At 35.7% G+C, this 25,559-nt stretch overlaps 1 protein-coding gene across 1 annotated transcript in view; it reads right to left on the bottom strand.

Moving 5' to 3' along the window:
• The window catches only part of Tmprss11a (transmembrane serine protease 11A), a 48,497-nt gene extending 25,411 nt beyond the window's left edge, over positions 1-23,086 (bottom strand). The window contains exons 1-5 of the mRNA XM_090343151.1: positions 23,079-23,086; positions 20,809-20,930; positions 17,242-17,360; positions 7,308-7,375; positions 5,122-5,279 (exon numbers count right to left, since the gene is read on the bottom strand). Of these exons, the coding sequence (XP_090199277.1) occupies positions 5,122-5,279; positions 7,308-7,375; positions 17,242-17,360; positions 20,809-20,930; positions 23,079-23,086 (475 nt within the window). The remainder of the gene's footprint in view (positions 1-5,121; positions 5,280-7,307; positions 7,376-17,241; positions 17,361-20,808; positions 20,931-23,078) is intronic.
• Positions 23,087-25,559: the final 2,473 nt, after the last annotated feature.

Here is a 25,559-nt window from a genome sequence, read left to right as displayed (position 1 = left end):
CAAGAATTATCAAGGACATTGGCTACCTGAGGATTCTAGACAGTTGAGCACATAGAACAATCAGGAAAATAGCTCTGTGGTATAACAATACATCTGTTACACATTTGTAGAAATTTACACACAACTTCTAGTTGGTGAATAGTATTCTCTAGTTAGATGTGGAATATTGTTTAAGACACAAATAGTGGATAGCTTAAAATCCATAAATAGTTTCTATTAATAGAGCAGCAAGGGAAATCCTCTTTAGATTCTACTTCAGGAGATGCAACAAGGCAGTAAGTAGATGACAGGACCTTTCATTTCAACCCTGCCTCAACCAGGAAGGATATGTCTTGTTTTTATCTCTTACTTTTAATTGAAGCTCCCCTTTCCCCAAAATAATTGTGTTTAAAACATTCTACACGTAGCTCCTAAATGGTCAAATGCGTTTTCTTAAATATAAATATAAAGGATAATTATTGGTTCCAATTCAGTGTTCAATTCTGTTTATTTCTAACATAAATACTTAATATGTGCATGTGTATAAAGATTGTGTGATCATGGAAGTACATGTATATGGTTTTTATTGGTTATTGGTTATTATTTCAGTAGCATTGGGAAAAGCAAGTTGGTGGAAGACTGCACAAACACTTGTGATTTTCAGGGTTGAGGAATGGCTAGGGTGGAATTGAGAGTACCATATTAAAGCCAAAAGGCAAACAAAAACAAAACAATAAGAAATATTTTGAAAATTCAGTGAAAAGCAAAAAAGGCATTATAATTTTAAATTAAAAAGGCTTAATGAGCAATGACAATAAATGATTTCATTTTTTGTACTAGTGCCAGTTTTCTCAGACTTAGGCTCTTAGCCTTCTATTTCCCATAGTATAAAATAATAATGCTTTGTTTTACTTTTTCTGAGTTATGTCTTTGTACTCTACAAAGTGAGAACATTTTTCAAAAATATATGTGAAAGAATGATGTTCATTGCAGCACTATTTATCATAGCAAAGATATGGAACAAACCCAGATGTCCCTCAGTTGATGAGTGGATCAACAAGATGTGGTATTTATACACAATGGAATTCTATACTGCTGTCAGAAAGAATGACATTGCCCCATTTGTTAGGAAATGGAAAGACTTAGAAAAAATCATATTAAGTGAAGTAAGCCAGACTCAAAGGAACATAGGCCCAATGGTCTTCCTCATTTGTCATAATCAATAGAAACCTTGGGCTCTCCTAACAGAGATTTACAATAAAACAAAATCTAGAGACATTAGGCCAAATAGTATGACCTCCAGGAGAAGGAAACAAAAACCATATAATGAGTGACTGCTGTATTTAATGTACTATGTTATCTGTCATTTCTTTTGCCATCCCTTGGTTATCTCATATTGTTACAATATTTCACCTTGTTATCTGATATATTTTATATGTGCTTAATTGGTTATTTGAAATTGGATGGGGAAGGGGGAAATCAAGATAAGTTGGGGGAGGGGGGGAGGGAAATGGGGACCGAGACCTGAGAAAGGGTATCAATGTTTGCGAAGTTATGCACCTTCTATCTGGTGAATATAATGTAACCCTTCTATTAATCACAATAAAAAATATATGTGAAAGCCACAAATTACTCCATGGTGAAGAATCAAATGATCAGAACAGATTTGGTTCTGCTTGGTGTGTGGAGGAATGCGATATTCTATCAAATATAATGTAAGGTAGCACATTTCTTGCTTATATAAAAACAGTTCAGGGCCGGGAGTTTGGCCTAGTGGTTAAAGTGCTTGCCTAGCATGCATGAAGACCCGGGTTCAATTCCTTGGTACCACATACATAGAAAAAAGCCAGAAGTGGTGCTGAGGCTCAAGTGGTAGAGCTCTAGCCTTGAGAAAGTCCAAGGACATTGCTCAGAGCCTGAACTCAAGCCCAGGACTGGCAAAAAAAAAAAAACAGTTCATTTTGTCCACAGTAGTGTATTAAAATGGAAAGCAGTATAATTGTTGCATTTTAGTTGATTTTCACTGGTTTGTCTAATTCATGGATTAAAGATTGTTGTCCTAGAGCCTAGCATGGTGGAACAGTTATTTGGGAAGCAGAGACAAGAATATAAACAGTTTATGTTACCTTGTTATTTGATATGTTGCATATATGTTTATTCATTTATTTGAAATAGGATAGGGAAGAGGGGAAAACCAGATGAGGAGAGGGACTGAGGGGAAGAAAATGGGGTCATGAGAAGGGGTAGCAATGTTTGTTAGGTAATGCACATTCTATCTGGAGAATATACTGTCACCTATTAATTACTATAAAATATATTACAATAAAATATATATTTAAAAAAGAATATAAACAGTTTAAAAGACAGTATTGGAAAAAATTAGTAGGAGTCTATCTCAAAAACAAAATAAGAAAAAAACAAAAGAAAACATGGAGAGGCAAGAAGCATAGCTCAAGTGGTAGATGCTTGAATGTGAGGTTTTGTGTTTTTGCCCCACTACCACAGAGCATATACCCATAAATACACACACACACACACACACACACACACACACACACACACACACTATTCTCTAGAGAATGTTTTCTCTTATTTTCCTTCAGAGGAAAATTTCAATCCTCAGTGTTGTGTGAACCACGAGGACAAGTAGACATTTGTTTTGTTCTCTTTTCTGCAGGGAAAAAGACACCCTTTGTGTCCTAATAATTAACACTGATTTACCCATTCCTGGGGAAACCAACTAAAAAGATATGTGTTTCTATCAGTAACGAAGTTTCCAATCAGTAACTTTTCCTTAGATTTACATAACTCAGAATATCCAGTGAGCAAAAAAACAACAACAAAAAAAAAAAACGGCAATCCTCGAGAGCATCAGAAAAACAGACCGGACCTCGTGAAACTTGTCACTACTGTGATAACAATCCTATGTTATGTATGTCTCACAACTTTTTACATAAACTTTGGGTCTACAACCCTAAAAAAAGGGTGATTTTTTTCTTGATGAGAGCCTATCTCAAGATAATAAACTGGGTGCCTGATGGATCACCTTGTATTTTCTGCTTCTTATATATTCTCATGATCTCTTTATGGTTCAGGAAGAACAAATGTTGTCACTGTAATTTTAGATAAGGAAATGGACAAGGTATGGGACAAGTACTTGAGTCTTCATGACTCAGTGGAGCTACAACAGTCAGGTTCTCTATCTGTATAACCTAACCTCTTAATCCAGTACAGTCAATAAGATAAAGATCCAAGAAGTTCCCATAGCCAGTGACTATTTAATGATTCATTTCTGGTTTCAGAGAATTCAGACAAATTCCTGGCAAATGAACACATTAATGGAAAAGAAATACAATCCAGCACAGCAGAATGGCTACTGTTTCACAACCTGCATACCTACCTGGGCCTTCCCACCTAACAAAGAAAGCAGATTAAGCATTTGACAGTTCCTTCTTTCTGCCTGGGAGAGGTCTATAACCTAATTAATTCCCTAATTAGCTCATCCTCAGTCATACCATGAAACTTCTGCTCATTCTCTTATCTCAGATTTTCACTTGCAGATGAGGAATCCCTCTACAAGAGTTAGCTAGAGTCTTATAAGGTAGGACATCCCATCTCATGTGTATTACAAATTACTTGTTCTGATTCTCTTAACTCGTATCCAGTGGAATTTGTAGGAAAAATCCATACTTGTCTGCTGAAAGTAAATGCTATGGAACTACATTACTATACAAGAGGAAACAAGTTTCTGTGTATTTGGACTTCGCAAAGTCTTGAATATCCTAACATAAAAAAGGAATTTCTAAGGGACAAATATAGAGGTTTTTTTTGGGGGGGGGTGGGGGGTGGTGGTGCTTAAACTCAGGGCCTGAGCTCCTTTTGATCAAGGCTAATGTTCTATCACTTTGAGTCACAGCTCCATGTCCAGTTTTTTTTTTTATTGTCAGGGTAATGTATAGAGATAGGTAGTAAGTAGTTGCATTACTTCTTCCATGTCCAGTTTTTAAGTGGTTAGTCTCATGAGGACTTTTCTGCCTGGCTAACTTATATTCACAGATCTAAGCCCTATGAGTAGCTAGGATTAAAGGCATGTGCCACTGGTGCCAGGTGAGATATTGTTTTTAAATGTGTTCAAACAGAGAGCTCCTTCTGGCTCCTTCTAATTATGAGAGCCCTTTTTGTTTTTGTCTAACTTTTACATCTGGAAAATTGAGCTTCCCTAATTCACTGTAATACAGTAATGAGATACAGAAGAAAGGCCTTGGTAAATGTTTCTTCTCTCAAATTCAGGGACATGATGGCATTGTAAATAGCTGAAAGCAAACCAAAAGAAGAAATTAAATAATGTATAAATTCTTCCAGTGAAGTTTTTGTTTTCTGTTTTGTGATCTTTTTAATTTAGTTTTTGCAGTCGGATTCTGGGGTTTGAACTCAGGACCCGAGCACTGTCCCTGAGATTTTGTACTCAATGCTAGCACTCTACCACATGAGCCACAGCTCTACTTCTGGCTTTTTGATGATTACTTGAAGATAAAAGTTTCATGGACCTTCTTTCTTGGGCTAGTTTCCATCTCCAATTCTGAGATTTCATCTTCCCAAGTAACTAGGTTTGTAGGCATGAGCTACTGACACCTGGCTTTTTAGTAAATGTATAGCATTTTTAAAATCAGATGGCTTTAGTGGATCCCAAATTGGTTTGTAACTATTTCTTCAAATGCTCATAAGATAAAAACTTTATAACATCAACATATACAGACCTATCCATACTTTTAAAAGATGACAATCAATGAGTTTGTGTTTTGGGAAGTTCTTATACAAAAGCACAATTACTGCTTAACCCTGGGTATTTTTCATGTGCTTAGTCATACAGGCAGTGGCTGCTCAGATTAACTCTGTTTGCTGTATATAAAACTTTTATTTTGGAGTGACTACCAATAAATTACTTTCAGGAAAACCACTGGCTGACTAAGTTCAGACATCCTTTCGTAAGAGAATGATAAAAACCTTGACATATACTTAAATCAAATTATCTTACATAGGAATTCTAAGTGATTTGAAGCGGAAACCACAAGTAAGTTCATGGTGATACAAGACATCAGCTCAAGTGGGAAGCTGATATCACATAGAAAGGGACCTACTTACCATTAGCTTGAACTGAGGAGACATTTGCCGGCAGTGCTCTTGTTTTTCTAATCTTCTGATGTAAGTTGCTGGGGATTTTCTTCTCTCTTGCTATCACAATCACAGTAGAGGGGATCTGGAAGGCTGTAACACTATCTACTTTCACCTCATCTTCTGGGCTATGACACGTACAACAAAAGGTGCATATTCAAAAGATGCATCTGGTGCTGCCCTGTGATCTTTCCTGTATCTTCTGTTCTGATTTATGTTTCAATTGCGGACTGCCAAGGGTGAGTGCTTTCTTATTTACATCCTTGTGTATGTCATCCTTGATGTATTTTTGACCTGAGGCTATTTCATATGTTCCTCCTCCCAGCTTTTATTATGTTTTAAGGATGTTTCCCCTATTCCTTTGGCGGCTGGGTACAGCAGTTGGGTAACTTGTAGTCATAAAAGATCACCATCAATATAAAGAACTCTGAGGACTGGAAGAAAGCTTCATGTTCTTTTGGGACAATGAATCACAATCTGATATTTGAATCATTGCTGTAGCATTCCTTAGAAGTGGTCCTTTACTCTAAAGCAGTCATTAAAATGACAGGACATTTGATTCCTTAAAAGGCTGGTTTATCTTTCATCAGCCCTGGTTTTAAGACATTGTTTATTTCAGAATGAAATATTGCTCCCTTTGTTTTCCATTCCACAAAGGTTAAAACTACATACATAAAGTATCGATTTCCTCTTTCCCGTATTAGAATGCAGCAAGGTGTAGGTCTTTATTCCTATCCAAGTTACACAGCCAGTTTCTTGTTTTCCATCTACACAGGTTCAATCCTGACATCCATGGTACTTATTTTTAATGTTTTTTAGGTTCCTAAATTAAGAAACTACAATAAAACTTGGGGTCTTTTTAGAAGTTGAAATTAATATATATTAATATATATATATCATATTTGCTAATTTTTACTATAACTTATTTAAACATGAAAAAATGGGCCTATTTTCCTGAACCTTTAGCTAAAAAATATAATATAATATAGATTCGAAGACACTTAATGTGTTATGTTCCTTTTGGTTACTGGAATAGGAAAGTACAATCACTCAGAATTTTAGATCAAATTGGGAATTTGGCGTCCAAGTAAATTTTCATCTTAAGTAGGAGAAATTAACACTGTCCATCAGGCAGAATTTTTCTAGACTCACACAAAACAAATTACATACTGATAATAAAGGCAAACATGAAAGGTTTCCTCAAACCATAAGAATATTTCTAGAATGCCATGAATATCAGAATTTGAAAGAAAACATGACATGAAATTAGAAAGTACCATTGTTTATATGCTTTTCAGCTCGTAAATTATCCAATTCATACTACAATATTCTCATGAAAATCCTCAGTTACTAAAAATGGTATAAGAATTTGGAATAAGTAAATCCAATAAGATATTAGCCTATTGGTTAGAAAGTCTGTTGGTGATTATTTCTTCTAAATAAATCCACATAGGAATATAACCACTTTCATTTCCTTTAAGAAGATGAATCATACATACTCATGGGTTTGTGCCTGTGTATTCTGTGTTCTGTGATTTTTCAAATTAAGGCAACTGAATCCTCTGAGCAATTTCTGCAACTGATCTGAGTCTTCTTCCACACACACACACACACACACACACACACACACACACACACACACACACACACAAAACCAACAAAAAAAACAGAACAGTTTTTACAATAGAAACATCATTTTGTTTGGACATGTCTCCCATGACTAGATTTTTGTTACTGGTAAAATTCTGTAGTTAACTTTATCTTCTTAAGTCTTTTGAAGTGACACATCTGTCAAAAGCATAGTACTTAGTGCATGCAGAAACAGGCAGCTGAGTTATCCAAAGGCTGTGGGATTTAGGTAGATTATAGACCCAATGATCAGTTGATAAACTTTGAGTCTTGCTTCTGTCACTTGGGGTCACTTTCTCCTGAAGAAATATGAGTATATCACTGCCCCTTCACCCCTCCATCTTACTTTTCTATTACAAAATGGTGACTAGCTCTGTATTGCAGATATAGATAATTTGAAAGATAGTTATCTATGAGCATCCTTGTAAGGGCTTAATCCACAGAGGCACCCAGTATATGAATGATCCCAAGTATATTGCCCTTTGACCCTCCAGGCTGTGATTATACTTTAGCCCCAACATACGTACATAGGCCTGACTTCTTGATTGTTGATATAGTGCTTGTTCAAGGTGGAATCTATGAACATCTCATCCACCTGTTATTTCAAGAGAAACAAATGTTAACAAGATGTGTTTCAGTAAAACTATATTCTAGATTAAGAAAAATACAGGAATAATATCATTTCTGTTTCAATTAGAAATTCTCAATTTTCACAGCATGGCAGAATTACTTGCTGAATTACAAATACCAGATACTGGGGCTCCTCTCTCAGAATTTCACTTGGGCTTATAGTGACCTGGCCACTCATGTTTGAAGGCATCTCTCCAGATGATCCTAATGTCTAGTGTACATGTTTGAAATAGAAGATATTCTAAGACTCAAAAAATGAGTAGTAGAAAGATACAGAACAGATATAAGAAATAAAACAAGGTTTTAAAATGTTTACTTTTTAAGTTATCTTTAAGTAGTTGTACAGAGGAGTTAGCATTAATAAAGCAGTTTATGAGCACAAAACATCTTGATCAATGCCACCCTTTTATACATTCTCACACATCCCTCCCAATCCACTCCTTCCCTCTTCTTAATTTTATAGGAAATGCATTGGGTTCTTGACTGCATTCTCCTTCTCTTCTCCTCTTCTGGAATGAAGCTTTGAAAAGTCATGGAGGAACCCTAGTTTGTTTCTGCTGCCCATGTACTGGCCAATTTTGGAAAATATACTAAATCAAGTGGAACCTCAATTTTGTAACTTATAAGACAAAGATACGAATGTTACTCTTTAGGCTAGGAATATTAAAAACATATTAAGTACTGGGAATGTTTTGGCAGGTAATTTTTGGGTGGCCCTCTAGCTCCCATATTGGCACTGCAGATTTTAGTCATTTCTGCAGGACTTTGGTTGTCAGATATAATGAAATGAAGGGACATTCAGCAATAAGGTGGCAGCCAATAGTTTCTAAATCAATGATTGCGGAAGAAAGAATAAGGTAATATTTAAACATTAGGTCAAAAGTGTATTGCTTACTTCGTGTCATGGAGGAAGAAGAAGAAAAAGTAATTGTTTGGTGTCAATACAGAGTTGCCACAGGATAGTACTGCGGTATATTTGGTTTAGTCTTCCCAAGTAACTACTTGATGGCCCATAATGTCAACTGAATGTTTTAAGAACTGATGCATTCAATTCATAGAGATGAACTCACTGAGTTTATCTGCTCATTCAAATGGGAAGGGGGAGCGATCTGAAGAAAAGGCTAAGAAAACCAACTCTTCTTTGAAAATCACAAAAATAAAAAGGAAAGTTCTTTTAGGGATCAGGTCATGACTCCTCTATCACCAATGGGAAATATTAGGTGCTTCATTTGGAATCCTTGTATTCTGTTGCTTTTCTGAGCTCTGACCTTTACAATTCCTCATGAAAAAATTATTATTTTGATTCCTGCTTTTACTAAAATAGAAAACTGTTACTCAGAGATACTATGTGAATTACCCCCCTGGGATTTATGTATATAATGACAAACTGGGACTTAAATCTATGTTTTGTATCTACAGGATCTATATGCCTATCTAAACAATAATACAGCTTCCTCGTTAAATGTGATGCACATTTAACTTCAGTTTATTTCCCCTAGAGCACATGCATATAGGTTTTCAAATAAATACTTAAATGACCTAAAGACAATTCATTTTAATATTTCTAAAGAGGCATATTTGGTACTAGTTTTAAATACAAGATCAAGGGAAGCATTTAAATATTGATAAATTGTTACTCTCCAAAATATGCCGTCATTTGTATTTAAATAAGGAAATCCTAAATTTGGTGGCTGGGGATTTCTATGAAAAAACCCAAAGTATTTTGTAAGGTGTATTTTTCTGAGAATGACATTGTTCTGGTCATTATTTATGACTGCCAGTCTTATTACTCAATACCTGGCAAGGAAGTCCCAGAAGAAAATAAAAGGCAAACTAAAGAAAGGGGGAAATGTGGTGAATTTTAAAAGGAAGGAAAGTTGATAGCAGTTGGATATTTCAGAAAGTTTAGTTTGGCATCATCCTTTGAATCCACTCCACCCATCATTGATTCTTAGTCATTTGGAACTACGTGAAGGCACTGGAGCAGGTTTTTGACTCTGGATGACACATTCAAGTCTGGCAGTGTGCCCACTGAAAATGGCCAACCCTAACCTCAATTTCATCTTTTTGAATGATAATGTTCTTTGGGAAAATAGGAGCGAAAAGACCATAATAAGTCTAGGTAGAAGAAACTTATGATGTGATGACAATAATAGAAAGGATCTTCTTTATGATTCAGATTTCAGGATCCTATATGTAGAAAGTCTCATGAGTCAAGTTGGGATCTCTGGGTACTACAGGCTGTCTATGAACAACACGTTGAGAATGTATGTTCCAGGATTGGTAAAAAAAAATACTACCAAATTTATAATGGGGAAACCCATGTAAATTCACATATGAATGTCATTACTGAAATGAGTTTATATTGAAATGAGCTTTCCAGATACCTTGAAATTTTGCCTTGAAATTTTGAGATTTAAGGATTACCTCAACAAAAATATACTTTTTTGCCAAAATTAGGGTGTTCCAGTTGCCCCAACGTTTAGGAAGACACTTCTTTGTTTCAAAGCTGTACACATTTTTTCCACAAATGTATTGCTACTTATACAACTTAATAGAATTAGTGATTTTCAAATCCCTATAGCCTCATTCTTCAGGGGCATTTGTAGAGTTGTGTAGTTGGAGTTGGTTTGGGAATGTTAGAAATTATGCTAGGATTAAGGTCTCTGGGCAATAGAAAGTTAGTCTGGGGTTTAATGAAAGAGTTAGGGAGAGGTTGACAACTCAAACAAACATGTACGCCCAGACATTCATCTTTCATTCCTGAACTAGCTGTTCTTACATGTCACCACTGCTTTTGTTACAACAATCTTTATATAAGGGTTGTTTTGGTCTCAAAGTGCAAAATTTAGATGCCTATGTCACTGAAGATTGGAAAATGGAATTTGCAATCTCTTTTTTCCAATATGATAAAATAAACTAAAGACACCCTTAATCTTAAATGAATCTTAACTGAATCCCAACAAGGGATGAATTCAACATAGAAAATAGAATTCAATTGCATTTGAAGTTGTGCTCATATCATTAGACATCTGAGATTCTTACCATCTGTCACTAGCCTGCCTGTTCAGTTTTCTAACCACCAGTATTTTGCAGGTATTTTCCCATGTACTTGACCTTTGCCCTCCAGGCACGCTCTGCTTTTCTGAATCACAATTATCTATCTTTCCAGACCTATGTCAGTTGCTACCTCCTCTGGCATTTCCTTCATTCTCAGACTAATCCTTCTTTCTGTCTCAGATTTTCTTATCCCCTTCACATCTTCTCTTCATTCACATAGTTACTTATGTAAATATGTTATTTCCTTTACTAGAGTGCTAAGTATTTTTTATTTTATTTTTTATTGTTACAGTTAGTTAGTAGGTGCATAACTTCTCACACATAAAGTGCTAAGTATTTTGCATAGGCATTTATGTTGTTATATCCTGCTGTGATTTTTGTACGATAACTCTATAAAATGAGTTTGTTGTTTTTGGTGCACAAAAAGAAGACATGAAGAATTCCTATAACAGCAAGTCTTGCATTGATTAGGACACTTTATGAAGGTTTTGAAAACACTTTATACATCTGACTGAGATCAGTGTTCCAAAAACAATACTCATGAATTATTTGAAGAGATTGTTTTTCTCCTCGTGGACATCTTTTTGTCAATCATTTCTTTGTGGAAAACTCCTTCGTTATGAGACTACAGACTTTATAAAATCACAGATTTCTTCCATATGTGTGCCAAGTACAATCTCTTACATTTCAGGTCAGTTGCTTTCCACATCAGCCTCTAAAGTTAATACTGCCATTATCTACATTATATGGATGAAGTAGTGACTTGCTCAAGTTGACACTTCAGTGAGCCGCAGAACCAGAATTGAGCTCAGGCCATCCAGCCTCAGAGTCTGCTAATGTCCGCATAGTGCTGAGCTCAGGCAAGCACACAGGTGAGTTCTAAGTGCTCCTGACCAACGACTCAGACAGCCAGTGGTCCCTAAGTGGACCAGCAACTAAGAAGGTTCCTGTAAAAATAAGGATTGTGATCTTGACACTTTTTACTGCAGCACATTATGGTCTCCATTTCAAATGCCAGTTCTGTTTTGTTTTTCAAATTGAAGACATCAACTGTTAAGTCATTCTCTTCAACCTAGCGAGAACAGTGTCAGCCTGCGCATGAAGGGATTATCCCAAGGGTTTTGAGGTTTATTGACTTCTGAGAATCAGGTCTATCTCCCACAGCTTCATCTGACTTGGACAGCATGTCACCTGATGTGCCTGGGCAGGGGTGGAGTAACATGGGAGTGTGGCTTTCTTCTTGCTCTAAACTAGAAGATAATGAGGTCACTAATGGGGTGTCATTCTGCGATGTTATCAGCCATTTGTTTGATTGTACCAGTGTGATTTCAATATCTCTTTGTGGAATGCAGAAGGAAACAGATATCAAGGATGAAGTAATTGCACACAGTCACAATGCACTAGAAAACAATACTCCAAATTAAATATTACAAAGGATAAAGTATTCATTTTTTAGTGTGTCACAAGATATAGGGCTGCAAATTCCCCTTTAAGGAAAACCTAATTTAGAGCTACTTAAAAATTGAACAAAATGGAATTAAAAGTAGAATATCTAAAGCAAAGAACTCTCATGTATGTTGAAATTTTGATTATTCTATTAGAAAAAGTGAGGAAATAGGTAGGTAGGTAGGTAGGTAGGTAGATAGATACATAGATAGATAGATACATAGACAGATGGAAATAGAGATAAACTGAACATTATTTCACTTAGCCTCTCTTTTAGTGCCTGGTGAGGTGCTGAATTTGGTGAGTGGTATGTGACATTCTAGGCAATCTGACATAATGAAGACTGTGTTCATATTTATAAACTTAAAACATTTTCCTATACTGAGGATTGAATATGTCTACAAGTTTAATCAAGTTTAAAGATGTCTCATGATATTTGTTTTTTTTTTCAGAAAACACTCAAAGAGCATAACAATTCACACATGTTCTCCAACTATAGACTTTTTAAAATTTTTCAGTTTTTTGCCAGTCCTGGGACTACTCAGGAGGCTGGGATCTAAGGATCATGATTTGAAGCCAGTCCAGGCAAGAAAAGTCCATTAAGACTTTTATTTCCAATGAAGCACCAAAACATATGAAATTGGAGCTATGGCTCAAGTGGTTAATGGCTGTTCAGCCCTAGGACAAGCACACACACTCTCACATTTTCTCTCTCTCTCTCTCTCTCTCTCTCTCATAGACACACACAGCATATATTTAAAAATATTTATAATTACACTATAATGAATGATTTGTATCTTACAGATTTGAAAACTTAAATGAGACAATTTATATAGATTGTAATCATTTTATCCTCCTTTTTCATTGAATTTGTTCTTGACACAGAATAATTTAGTTGAGCAGCGCATGTTTGCTGTTACTTAGCTTCAAACTTCCCATCCATCTTCTGTAAGCAATGGACATTAAATTCAGAGACTTAGTTCTCTCATCTGTAAGGAGAGGACAATAACATCTCCCTTGCAATACTGAAGGATCTATATGGAATATACAATCAGCATTTTTTTTGCCAGGATACAAGTTAAATGCTGATACATACCTTTTTTTCTAGTAATGTCTAATCTGTAATTACAGAATAAATGCAAGTCTGAAATCTCAAGAACGCATTCACAAGCTGGGAGTGGAGGTCCATAACTGTAATTCTTGCCTTTGGGAGGTTGATGCAGGTGGATAAAGAATTCAAGGCCAAATTAGATTACATAGTAAATTCAAAGCCAACCTGAATTGTATGATAAGATTTTATCTTAAAATACTTAGGGATGGGGCCGGGAGTTTGGCCTAGTGTTAGAGTGCTTGAGAAAGTCCAAGGACAGTGCTCAGGCCCTGAGTTCAAGCCCCAGGACTTGAAAAAGAAAATAAGGGCTAGAGAGACATCTTAGTTGTGGAACATTGGCCTTCATGCAAAAGACTCTATCATCACCCTTTTCCCCCAACAATAATTTAAAAAATGTAGCCAGGCACCGTGGCTCATGCCTATAATCCTAGCTACTCAGGAGGCTGAGAGCTGAGAATCATGGTTCAAAGCCAGCCTGGGCATAAAAGGAGATTCTTAGCTCCAATTAACCTCTAGAAAAACAGGGGCTCAAGGGTGGGGCAGTACCCTTGGGCTGAAGAGTTCAGGGACAGCACCCAGGCCAATTTCAAGCCCCATGACCTCCCCTGCTCCTGCCACACACACAAAATAATGTAACTCAGTCATTGTCTATTGTTATGAATTTCAAGTGTTTCTCTTGTCAATGCACATTATGGCTTCTGTCTCAGAACCTTTCACATCCTAATTGTATCATTTAATAGGTATACGACCTTGAGCAAATTAACCTTTCTGCACCAAGACTTGAAAATTATACTGACTTTACCTCCTTTTATAAGGTTGTTATTGAGGATAAGGTGAAAATAATGCACATAAGATGTGCAGCATGGTACTAGGTTGACATTTACTATTATTATGGTACTGTAAGGTTAAAACTCTCACATAGGTAGTGATGCTGTGATCTTAAGTGCTTTTCCTCTAAGTGAAACATTCCTATCAGTAAGTAGTAACTCTACTCAAACTCCTAAAATCTGAGTGACAATGAAAGTGATCTAGCTGTTTGGAAGTATTACTAATTATGGACTGAATCCAGGTTCCCATGACTGGTTTGATGTTTGCAAGATGCAAAAGTTAGATATTCCACAGAAATTGTGGTTTACAGGATGGCTTTACTCTCAGCAGAACTTGTACTTTGAATTGTAAATTCCTTTTGTGAATATGGATATTTAATGAACTATATGAGCCATCTAATATTTTATTATAAAGCCAGTTTTGAGTTATACTTACACCATACACTTTAATGTGTTTTGGTTACAGGTAAGCTAAGATAGGCTGACCGATTGAGGTTTAGTAACTTAAATGTATTGGATGCATTATTTTTAGTTTATTGTATTTTCAATTTATGATGAGTTTATCAGGAAGTAGTCTGATCTTAAATGGAGAGACTGGTATCTGGCTATTTGAGTCATCTCTATGAGAGAAGGCATTATGTCATGGAACTAGACTGAGTTTTAGTAGAGTCTGAACATGAACTCATTTTACTTTTACATCTCCATCCAAATTTAAATCAGGAGATCCTAAGTTATGAAGACAAACAGGAACTACAACTTGCCTTTCTGAGAAATGTAATTAGTCCCGATACAGGAGAGAGAGAAGAATCTGAAGTTATTCATTAGGATTTAGCAACAATAGACAGGAGTGGCTAAGTATCAGGCACCAGCTCTTCCTGTAATTTCTCTAAAACAAACTTGATGGAGAAGGGGTAGGATTGGGGAGTAAAGAACACCTGTCTCATTTAAACAAGCGTAAAAATAATATAAAGCTTTTCCTTTGAGACTCTTTACTGATCTCCTTTTCCTGTGAAATTCTCTGTACCTATTGCCCTTAAAATCCAATTTAACCCAAAATTATATCATGCTACGCTGTTCAATTTCACATGTATTATGCACATCACTGCAAAGAAATTGGTAACAATTTGAGAAGATGGATTACATCTCCTTTTCTGTAAAATCCAGGTGCCAAGAAATACAGTGAACTCAATGGCCCTTAAGCTTATATTTATTGAGGAAAGGTTTTGTTAGTCAAATGGTCATATTTGAAATCTGTCTGATTATTTAATGTCTAGAAAATTAGTTCATAATTAATAGTACTTTTTAGAAGGGTTCTTCAGATGCATTGAAGACTTAATATAAAGATCTATTAAAAACATCAAAAATACGGTAAGAAAATTTTATGACTTAGAAGGGAAGGAGCTCCCTCCAAAATAGTTATAAAGCAAAAAAAATCAATTAATCTGATTATTTCAAGTTATAGATCTAGGTGTATAATCACAATTAATAAAACACAGAATGTAGAAGTAGACTATCTACAATTAATATCTATTCGTATCTAGAATTAAGAAACTCCTGCAAAGATGCATGAATAAACACAAAAAACCTGAGGCAAAGAACATGTTTACAGAAATGGAAACCCAGTAAGCTACTATGTATAGGAAATGACATACAAGTTCATTATTACTTAGGAAATTGAAAATTAAGTAATGAGTGACATGCTTCCATTTTTGCTTATTAGACTGTCAAATGGTATCAAAAGGGAGAAAGAAAGTCACATAACTCCAGGTGCTGTGAGATGAGTTTTATGTAACCCCCAAATGCATATCTTGACATACTAACCCACAGGTGATGGCATTAGGAAATGGGGTTTGGGGGAGATAATTTGTCTATAAAGATGGGCCACCATGAAAGATAAAAGTGTCTTCTTGCTTCTTATCCAATGTGAGGACATAGAAGTAATTTGAATCAAAAAGGAAGCCCTCACCTGACACCAAATCTTCTGGTTAATTGATCTTAGACTCCTAAAGCTTTCCTTTGGAAATAAAGATTTGTTGTTTAATTCATCCAATGTATGGTACTTTTGTTATAGCAGCTAGAACCAACTAAGACACAATATGTTAGCAAAGCTGTAGGAACTTAAGTACACTTGTGAACATGGATATTGATCAGCCATTATGAAGAGCTATCTTATAACAATTAGTCAAATGAAATATATGCATGCCCAAAGACACAGTAATTTTACTTCCAGAAGTACTTGCATTAACGCAAAGTGGATACATAGGTGAGTGTTTATGGTAGCAGTTACTGGGGTTACTGGCAAGAACCCAGGGAACATATGGCAGAAATAAAGTATGAATTGTCATGTGGTAGCTAATAGCAATTAATTCAGTGTACATCAGCATCATGTAAAGTTTAGACAAATTACTTATAAAACAAAGTTTTCTTTTAGAGAATACAAACAAATTACTCATGAATGACAGAATGGAGTGGTGATATGTGCTTATGGGAATAAAGGATATTAAGTAAGCAATGATGATTGACAACTAGAAAGGGACTATACATATAATCCTGATGAGAATGTGTCATTATTTAACTTTGTCTTTGTCCCTGAGAGGCCGGTCAGCATTTAAAAATTTTAATTAGGCTAATTAGAGATGGAGATTTGAAGACTTTTCTGCCAGAGTTGGTTTCAAAACAAAGTCTTTTAGGTCTTGGCTTCCTGAGTAGCTAGAACTATAGATTTGAGCCACTAACATCCATTGAGGCATGCATATTTTTGCCTTTAATAATATAGTAGTGAAGTAAACTGAATATATTTGGTTGTCCTTATTTGTATCATTTTACAATTATAAAGCAAAACAAAACACTCTAAAGCCCAGCATTGGTGGCACACGCCTGTAATCCTAGCTACCCAGGAGACTGATATTTGAGGATCATGATTCTAAGCCAACCCACCAATTAACTTCCAAAAAATTTGGAAGTGGAGTGTGGCTCAAGTGGTGGAAAGCCTAGCACACACACTCTCTCTCTCTCTCCCTCTTAAAATGAGGTCTTAAAAAGGGTATAAAATTATAACTAACCAGTTCTGATTCGGTTAGACTTTCTAATTAGGGAAACATTGTGGTGAAGTTGTTAGAGCAATTGTCTCAATATTGACATCTTTAGATAAAATGATTGAGTTAGGGACAATGGTTTTCAGAAATACCCATATGTTGGACAGAGGATTCCTTACTGCTCTCTCTACCTTCTTATCCATCATATCCTAATGGATGCGATATGGGAAGATCTAGAAAATCTACAAGATGATTCTGATGGAGATGATCTGAAACCCTTACATTTCAAAATACTGGAAACAAAATTCTTTCCACATACATAATTTTTCAAGAATGAGTTCTATGAACTTACCAAATGCTCACTTGTCCCTTGTAATTCCTTCAATTGATATGAGCTCCTTTTCCCAGTATTCCTATGGACTTGAGGTTGTGAAATTTTAAAGATGCCATAGTAGTATTCCATTTGCTGACCTGCAAAGCAAATGTAAAGTTTGAAATTAAGTGATTTTGGAAAGGTTCCATGATGAAGATTTAATATAATAATAATACTCTATAATATAATACTCTAACAACTAATTTAAGATCCCTATGTAATATAAGATCTAATATAATAATATAATAATAACATATTAATGGCTTATGAAGTCTTAAATGTCATTTCTACCATATTGAGTTTCATAAGTATTATTTTACTGTTAGATGTTAATAATAAATAGTAGCTAGCATTTGTTGACTGTGTGCTGTGCATCCAGTACTATTATATGGGGTTAAAATGTATTATCTGATCACACTCACTTTCATTTCATAGAGGAGGAAGACAGTTGCAGAAGTATCTAGCTTTGTGTTATATAACAGTATAGCTAGTAGATGACTTATCCAAGGTTTGAAATCTACAACCTGGATCTGGAGCTTAAATATTCATTGCCCTTTGCTGAACTGATGTATAAACCACCATATACTCTACTGATTGGTAGTTGAGGTAAATAAATATTTTTACTTGCAGTGAGATAGTTAGAAACAAACAACTATAGGAAGGCCAGCAGATATGCTGTCTGAGGTAGAAAAAGATGTAATGGGAATAAATCAATCAGATCTTTGCAATAGAAAGTAATGGGTCTCCTGACAATGGACTCTGAAAAGAAAGAAAGGGTAATCACTCCAAATGGATTATCTGTGAACACTTGGATTTTGACTTATTTACTCCAATCCATATTATTATCAAACCTTGTTTTCACAGTTAAGAGGTTTTGTGCAATCTAATGAATTAACTTGAGAATCATTTGCCACTGTCACAAAGTACAATTGGGGTTTTCATATGAAAACTGGATTATGGACTTAAATCCTCTTAGTCTCCTATTAAAGGCATTATTCCCTCATCAAGTCTGAGGAAGATGACAACAGACATGACCACATTTGAGCTAATCATTTTAATCAACCACAGCAGATGAGAAAGATATGGAAGGAATTCATAAAAATGATATTTTGCTCTACGATGAGAGGAAAGAGAGGATTGGAGGTATGGCTCAGTTGGTAGTGCACTAGCCAATGAGTGAAAGCATCAGGTACAGAGTTTGAGTCCTGGTCTCAGATCAATAAATATAAAAAAGAGAGGGGAGACTTTTAAAATTACTTGTTTTATGATTTTAAATCTATTAGGCAATGGAAATATAATTCTTGAGTAGTATTTTGGGAAGAGTAAAATTTTCTCTAAAATTTCAATTTTCATAGTTTATTCATCATTATTTTGTTTGGGGAGTGGTTTCTTTATTGTATTTTATTGTTGGGATAATGTATAGAGTGGTTACAGTTACATTCATCAGGTAATGGGTATATTGTATTACTTCTCAAACTTGATACCAATTCTCATGCTTTTGTCCCTCTTTATCTCCCTCCACTCTCTTCCAATTATCTTTTTTCCCCTTCCCTTCCCTTTTTAAAATAAACAAGTAAATATATATACAATATACCAGGTAGAAAGTCAAATACAGTAACCAAATAAGATTAACCATAAATGGAAAAAAGAGAAAAGAAATAACTTCACATAATACATCAAGAATAACATCACAAAGATAACCCTCTGGTTTCCATATGCTAGAATTCATTTTGTTTAGTCTCATCTTGTATGACCATATGTACATATTGTAATCCTCTGCTGTGAGAGTCCTAAATGTGTACTAATTATTTCAAATGAGGGAGCCTACGCTCCTTTGAGTCTGGCTTATTTCACTTTATATGATTTTTTCCAAGTCTTTCCATTTCCTTACAAATGGGACCATGTCATTTTTTTGATGGCAGCATAGAAGTACCACATCTTCTTGGTCCATTCATCTACTGAGGGGCATCTGGGTTGGTTCCATGTCTTAACTATAGTAAATAGTGCTGCAGCGAACATTGTTGTGCTAGTAGCTTTAGTATGTCCATGCTTTTGGACATTTGGATAAATGCCAACCAGTGTGATTACAGATCATAGGGGAGCTCTATGTTTAGTCTTTTGAAGAACTGCCATACTGCTTTACAGTGGTTGAATGAGTTTATACTCCCACCAACACTGTAGTAGTGACCCCTCCTAGCCATATCCCCGCCAGGGGATTCTATGAAGCCAGCATGACCCTTATCCCCAAACCACACAGGAATTCATTAAAGAAAGAGAACTATAGACCCATTTCTTTGGTGAACTTTGATGCAAACCTTCTCAACAAAATACTGGCTAAACGACTTGAACAACTCATCAAAAAAATATACACTATGATCCAACAGGATTCATCACAGGGATGCGAAACTGGTTCAATTAATATAATTCACATCAACAGGAGCAAGGATAAGAACTACATGATCATCTTAATAGATTCAGAAAAAGCATCTGCCAAGATCCAACATCCCTTTATGCTAAAAGCTCTGGTGAAACTAGGAATCTATGGTATATTCCTGAGTATAATAAAGGCTATGACAAACCTACAACTAGCATTATACTTAATGGTGAAAACCTTAAAGCCATTTCCTCTAAAACCAAGAATGAGACAAGGATGCCAACTTCTCTTCAATATGGTGTATGTTTTTATTTGTCCTAGAAAAGTTGATGGCGGAAAACAATGGTCATGAATAAAAGAGACAAAAGTATAAATTATGTTTAAAAGTAACTGGGCTATCACAGTTTGTTATTGAAATATATAATGAACAATGAAAATTGTTTTGTATGTCTAAACAAACAGTTGGTATGTCTAGTACAATAACTTTTTTTCTGTCAGTTGTGGGACTAGAACTCTGGGCCTGGGCACTGTCCCTGAGTTCTTCAACTCAAGGCTACTGCCCTACCTCTTGAGCCGTAGTGCCACTTCTGGTTTTCTGGTGGTTAATTGGAGATAAGAGTCTCACGGACTTTAGTGCCTGGGATGGCTTTGAACTGTGATCCTCAGATTTCAGCCTCCTGAGTAGCTAGAATTACAGGTATGAGCCACTGCACCTGGCAATACAATTACTTTTCCAAAATATTGTATGTAGAATACTGGAGTAGAAGCTGTATGAAGTCAGAAAAGCTTCCTATTTTGCTTAATAATGTACGCTGGTGTTCCAGAAAAGTACTTGCCTGTGACAGACAAAATATATCAACTATTTGCTGAAAAAAAATGATCAGATACGTTCTAAAACACTGTAAATGTAAACATTTGCAGCTATTTCCTTCACCTCTATGCCAATAAATTGCAAAAAAAAAGGGATGACACTGTTTAAAAAGAAATGTACTCATCACCAGACTTACATAACTGTAACCCCTCTGTGCATCTCCTTTACAATAACAATTTTTCTATGTACGTGGTACCGAGGAATAGAATCCTGTCATTCGTGCAAGCTAGGTGAGCACTAGGCCAAAGTCCTGGCCCTATAATGACAATTTTTTAAAAATGAAATTCTTGGTTTGACCTACCAGAGATGAGGATGTGAGCCAGAAGAACGGCAGCCAGGGCCACCAGTATCAGTGACAACACAATGAGAAGGGCAAACAGCCATGGCTTCAGAGTTCTGTTCTTAGGGTCAAATCCTGATGCTCTGCAAAAAGAAAAGCCCTTCATGTTACTTTCACAAGGTTAAGGAAACAGTGTCTCAGGTTTCCCTGGAGAAGATTCAAGTCTCCTTTCATGATTTAAGTTTCCTTGGATACATGGAAGGCATTTGTCTTCCATTTTGGGTAAAATTATTCTGAGAAAAGAAACTAGGAGAAAATGTTCATAAAGAAATATTCTCGTTATCTGACTTATGTAACTGCAAACCCTCCTGTACATCATCTTTACAATAAGATTTAAATGATCATTTTAAAAAGATCATTCTGGCTTGAAAGTATGAATAATGAAAATCAGGATCTAGAAACTGTAATGTCATTCTTGATTCCTATGCTAAAGGCATTTTAAAGCTCCTCTTGGTGTCTAGGCTGGAATGTTTTTAGTAATGGGGTCAAAGTAGAATGTGTGCTTGCTCTTCCTTTTTCCAATGATTTGTTTTCCCTTTACCTACTCACACTGTTGGAGTTAGAAAGTGATTTCAAATATGCCATTTTATTTCTTTATTTTGTTTTTAATTCTCTATTCTGTACATTTTCAGACATATAGAAAAATTACAGTGATATAAATAAACATCCATATGTTTGTCATACGATTTTTATCATTTTTTAAAGATTAGTACTATATTTACTTTATACAATAAGACATGAGCTTTCACCAACTAGTTATTACAATTAAGATATTTTCATCAAGCAGTGCATTATTAGTATTTCTAAACACCTATATCTTTCAGTACTAAATCAATCTTCAAATTTCCTTTGCAGTTGTTTTATCCAAACATAATGTTATATTATGTTATCTCTGTTTTAGATAAGCAAAAACAGAGCCATGGTACATGTATTAAATTTGGCTGATAGGTCTTTTATGTCTGTTTCAATCAAAAGCATTCCTTAAGTTTTAATGGTACTACTTTGTTGAAGAGCCAAGGTCTTTAGGATGTTTCCATATTCTGGACTTAGATCATCCATTCTCTTGGTTGCAGTTCATTTAAATATTCTTTATTTTTTTAAGCTGGAATTTAGATCTAAAGCCTTTAATAGATTTTTGGTTAAAAGCATTTTCAAGAATACTTCTCATGTGGTACTGATAGTTCACATTGTATCACATAAGGACTGCAAGACTTCTCCCAAATTTTGTGAAAAAACTGGGTGTTTTTTGTTTTTTTGCCATTACTGGCATTTCAACCCAGGGCCTAGTCACTGTCCTTAAGCTTTCTCACTGCTAGCACTCTACCACTTGAGCCACAGCATCATTTCCAGCTTTTTCTGTATATGCAGTACTAAGGACTTGAACCCAGGGCTTCATGCATGCTAGGCAGGCATTGTAAAACTGGGCCACGATTGCAGCCCTTAGGTGGCTTTCTTCTAGTAGTTTTTGATCAACAATTGTGTTTTTACATTGCATTAAGTATTTGTTTGAATCAGTGTTCTCCTACATACAGTTAACTGGCACTCTATTAATGACTACACTACTTTTTTTTCATCTTTTACTAAAGCAAAGCTCTAGTGTTCTGTCTCTACAACTTGCAATGATAGTGATTTCTTTTACTTTATTGGTTTAATGATTTCATATATGTATATAAATAAAATTTAAAGATTTTCCTCATATTTCCTTCACAGACCACATGGCAATGCTTTCTGCTAAGTAAACATTTAATAAATAATGTTTGATTTATAAGAAAATTTTCTTTTGAACGTAAGAATCCTTTACATATACATGTCAGAAAAAATAAAAATTATTTCAGATTTAGGAAAATGATAGTTTGAGCATAAGTGCTGCCATTTTCCCAAAAGATACAGCGGACCTTAAGAGACCCTAATCAAATATACTGACCATGGAAGCACTGCCTCATTAAAAAGAGACTAAACTATGGATATGGAGCAAGCACTTACGCAAGAACCAAAACACCTGGCTGTCACAACAAATACAAGCTGCATGGGGTGAGATAATCTTTCACCTCTTAAGTGGATGCCATTGACAATGCAGAAATGAGAGAAATCTTAAGAGACTACTTAGCATACTTTAGTGCCTTCCTAAGGTTCAGAGACAGGAAATAATTTCTCTCATATCCTCGAACTTGTCTTCCCCAACACAAGTCTTCTAATCTCTAGGACAGATGCCTATTCCTAGCTAGACTTGCCTGTCCATTAATCGCAGGTCATTAGAAACAAAAGAGGAGCCAAGAAAAAATAAAAAGCTAAAACTCAAGACGCTGTATTTGCTTTGAAATGGATCTCCTTATGACAGTACAGTTCCTTTGACTAGAATAAATGGAAAATGTAGATTATAGAAAAATCCCAGCCTCATCACCCAGTCTACTAACTAATGTGGCCACTGATTGAACTGCTCCTGAGCAGAAGAGTGGCTCAATACCACTGACAAATAGTTGCTACTTTAAATTTCATGGGTGCTGTGAACATGTGAGTGAAATGGAGACCTCTAAAGTGAGATAGTGTCATTTAGTATTTATCCTTTTGTGAAAATATGAGGAATGTATCATGTATTGTATAAAATTGGAAAAGCAACAAGATCCAGAGGCCAAAGCTGCAGCTGCTTGTAAGCAATCTTCCAATTTCCCACTAGATTATAAACAATGCATGGAAGCAAATATCTATTACCTTTCTATTCTGAAGAGGTTGTGTTAGTCATATGTTCATTATTAATTTAGCTTTCAATTTGAAAATAAATATACTTAGGTCATGCCTTGTTGGCTACTCAGGAGGCTGTGTTCTAAGGATCATGGATTGAAGCCAGCTTGGGGAATAGTCTGTGAGACTCTTCTCTGGAATTAACTACCAAAAAAGCCAGAAGTAGGGCTATGGATTAAGTGGTAGAGCACTAGCCTTGAGCAGAAAATATCAAGGACAGAGCCTAAGCCCTGAGTTCAAGGCCCAGGACTGGCATCAAAAAGAAAAAAAAAATACACTTAGTAGAGTCTTTCAAAAGTCTTCTAGTATTTAGCGGAGATACACCATTTTGTTTGAGCATGCTTTTCTCCTACTTTATTTGTACTAAGCAAACACAAATGTAATAATTTTCCATTGCTGTGTCAACTAATTATCACAATGCCCCCTCACTAGTCTACAGCTCTGTAGGTGCCACATTTGATTCCTCTGCTTAAGATTTCATGGACTGAACTCAAGGAGTTGGCTGGAGTTGCTTTTCTCATCTGGGATTTGTGAGCATCTTCCAAGGTCACTCACTTCCTTGTTCTCTTAAAGCTTTAGTCAAATGATGCACTCAGCTCCTAAACACCCATCTCTTCCTTGCCAAATGGCTCATCCATCTTAAAAGAGAGCAATAGAGAATACCAGTAAATCTCTCCCTAACAAATTTCTGTGTAAAGCCCCTTCCTTTTATTTTTTCATATATTTTATTGTAATTAATAGAAGGGTTACATTATATTCACCAGATTGAGGGTACATTACTTCATATACATTGATACCCTTTCTCATGTCTTAGTCTCCATTTCTCTCCCCCCACCCCCGCCCCTCATCTTGTTTTCCCCCCTTCCCTATCTGATTTCAAATAACCAAATACGCATATATACAATATATCAAATAACCAGGTGAAATACTGTAACAATATGAGATAACCAAGGAACAGCAAAAATGACGAGAGATAACATAGTACATTAAGGACAACAATCACTCATTATATGGCTTTTGTTTCTATATCCTAGAGATCCCTTCATTTAGTGTCATAGTATATGGCCTTATGTATCTAGGTTTTGTTCTACTGTAAATCTCTGCTAGGAGAGCCCAAGGTTTCTACTGATTATGACAAATGAGGGAAACCATTGGGCCTATGTTCCTTTGAGTCTGACTTACTTCACATAATATGAGTTTTTCTAAGTCTTTCCATTTCCTTACAAATGAGTCCCTTCCTTTTAATCCATCACCTTGATTCATTAGGCCTCAAAGTTAACCTTCTCCTCTTGAAGAGGAGAGAGAACTTAATTACACTTTCACAATCATTTTAGACCAGTATCTACATGAACATCTTATTCAATAACTGGAGAAAGTATATGTACCCCAGAGGGTGATGATCTTGGGGACCACTGTAGGATGATACACACCACAACTAAAAATACTTTCACTTTCCCCCCACATGAAATTGAACAAGGTCTGCAGCCTTCAAAGAAGGCGTGTGATAGCCGGGAGTTTGGCCTAGTGATAGAGTGCTTGCCTAGCATGCACGAAGCCCTGGATTCAATTCCTCGGTATCACATACATAGAAAAAAGCCAGAAGTGGTGCTGAGGCTCAAGTGGTAGAGCTCTAGCCTTGAGAAAGTCCAAGGAAAGGGTTCATGCACTGAGCTCAAGCCCAGGACTGGCAAAAAAAAAAAAAGGCATGTGAGTTAAATTGTTAATTTTTGTCAAGGTTGTAGTTAGGAAACTATTCCATGCGGAGTGAATTTTTTGCCAGATATAGATTTTACTCAAGTAATAATTACAAGAATGTAAAGCAAACTTTTAGAAACTTAAATGAGAAGAGAGCTAAGGTAATCCCCATTAGCTAATCGGTTATTAACTAATTGGTATTCTACATAATTCAAAAGAATAAGCAGACACATGACCCTTATTCTGAATAATGCATCTATAATCTCTACAAACTCCAA

This window comes from Megascapheus bottae, chromosome 13 (assembly GCF_031878675.1).
Source record: "Megascapheus bottae isolate mThoBot1 chromosome 13, mThoBot2.hap1, whole genome shotgun sequence".
Classification (NCBI taxonomy): domain Eukaryota; kingdom Metazoa; phylum Chordata; class Mammalia; order Rodentia; family Geomyidae; genus Megascapheus; species Megascapheus bottae.
This window is presented reverse-complemented; position numbering and strand designations above follow the sequence as displayed.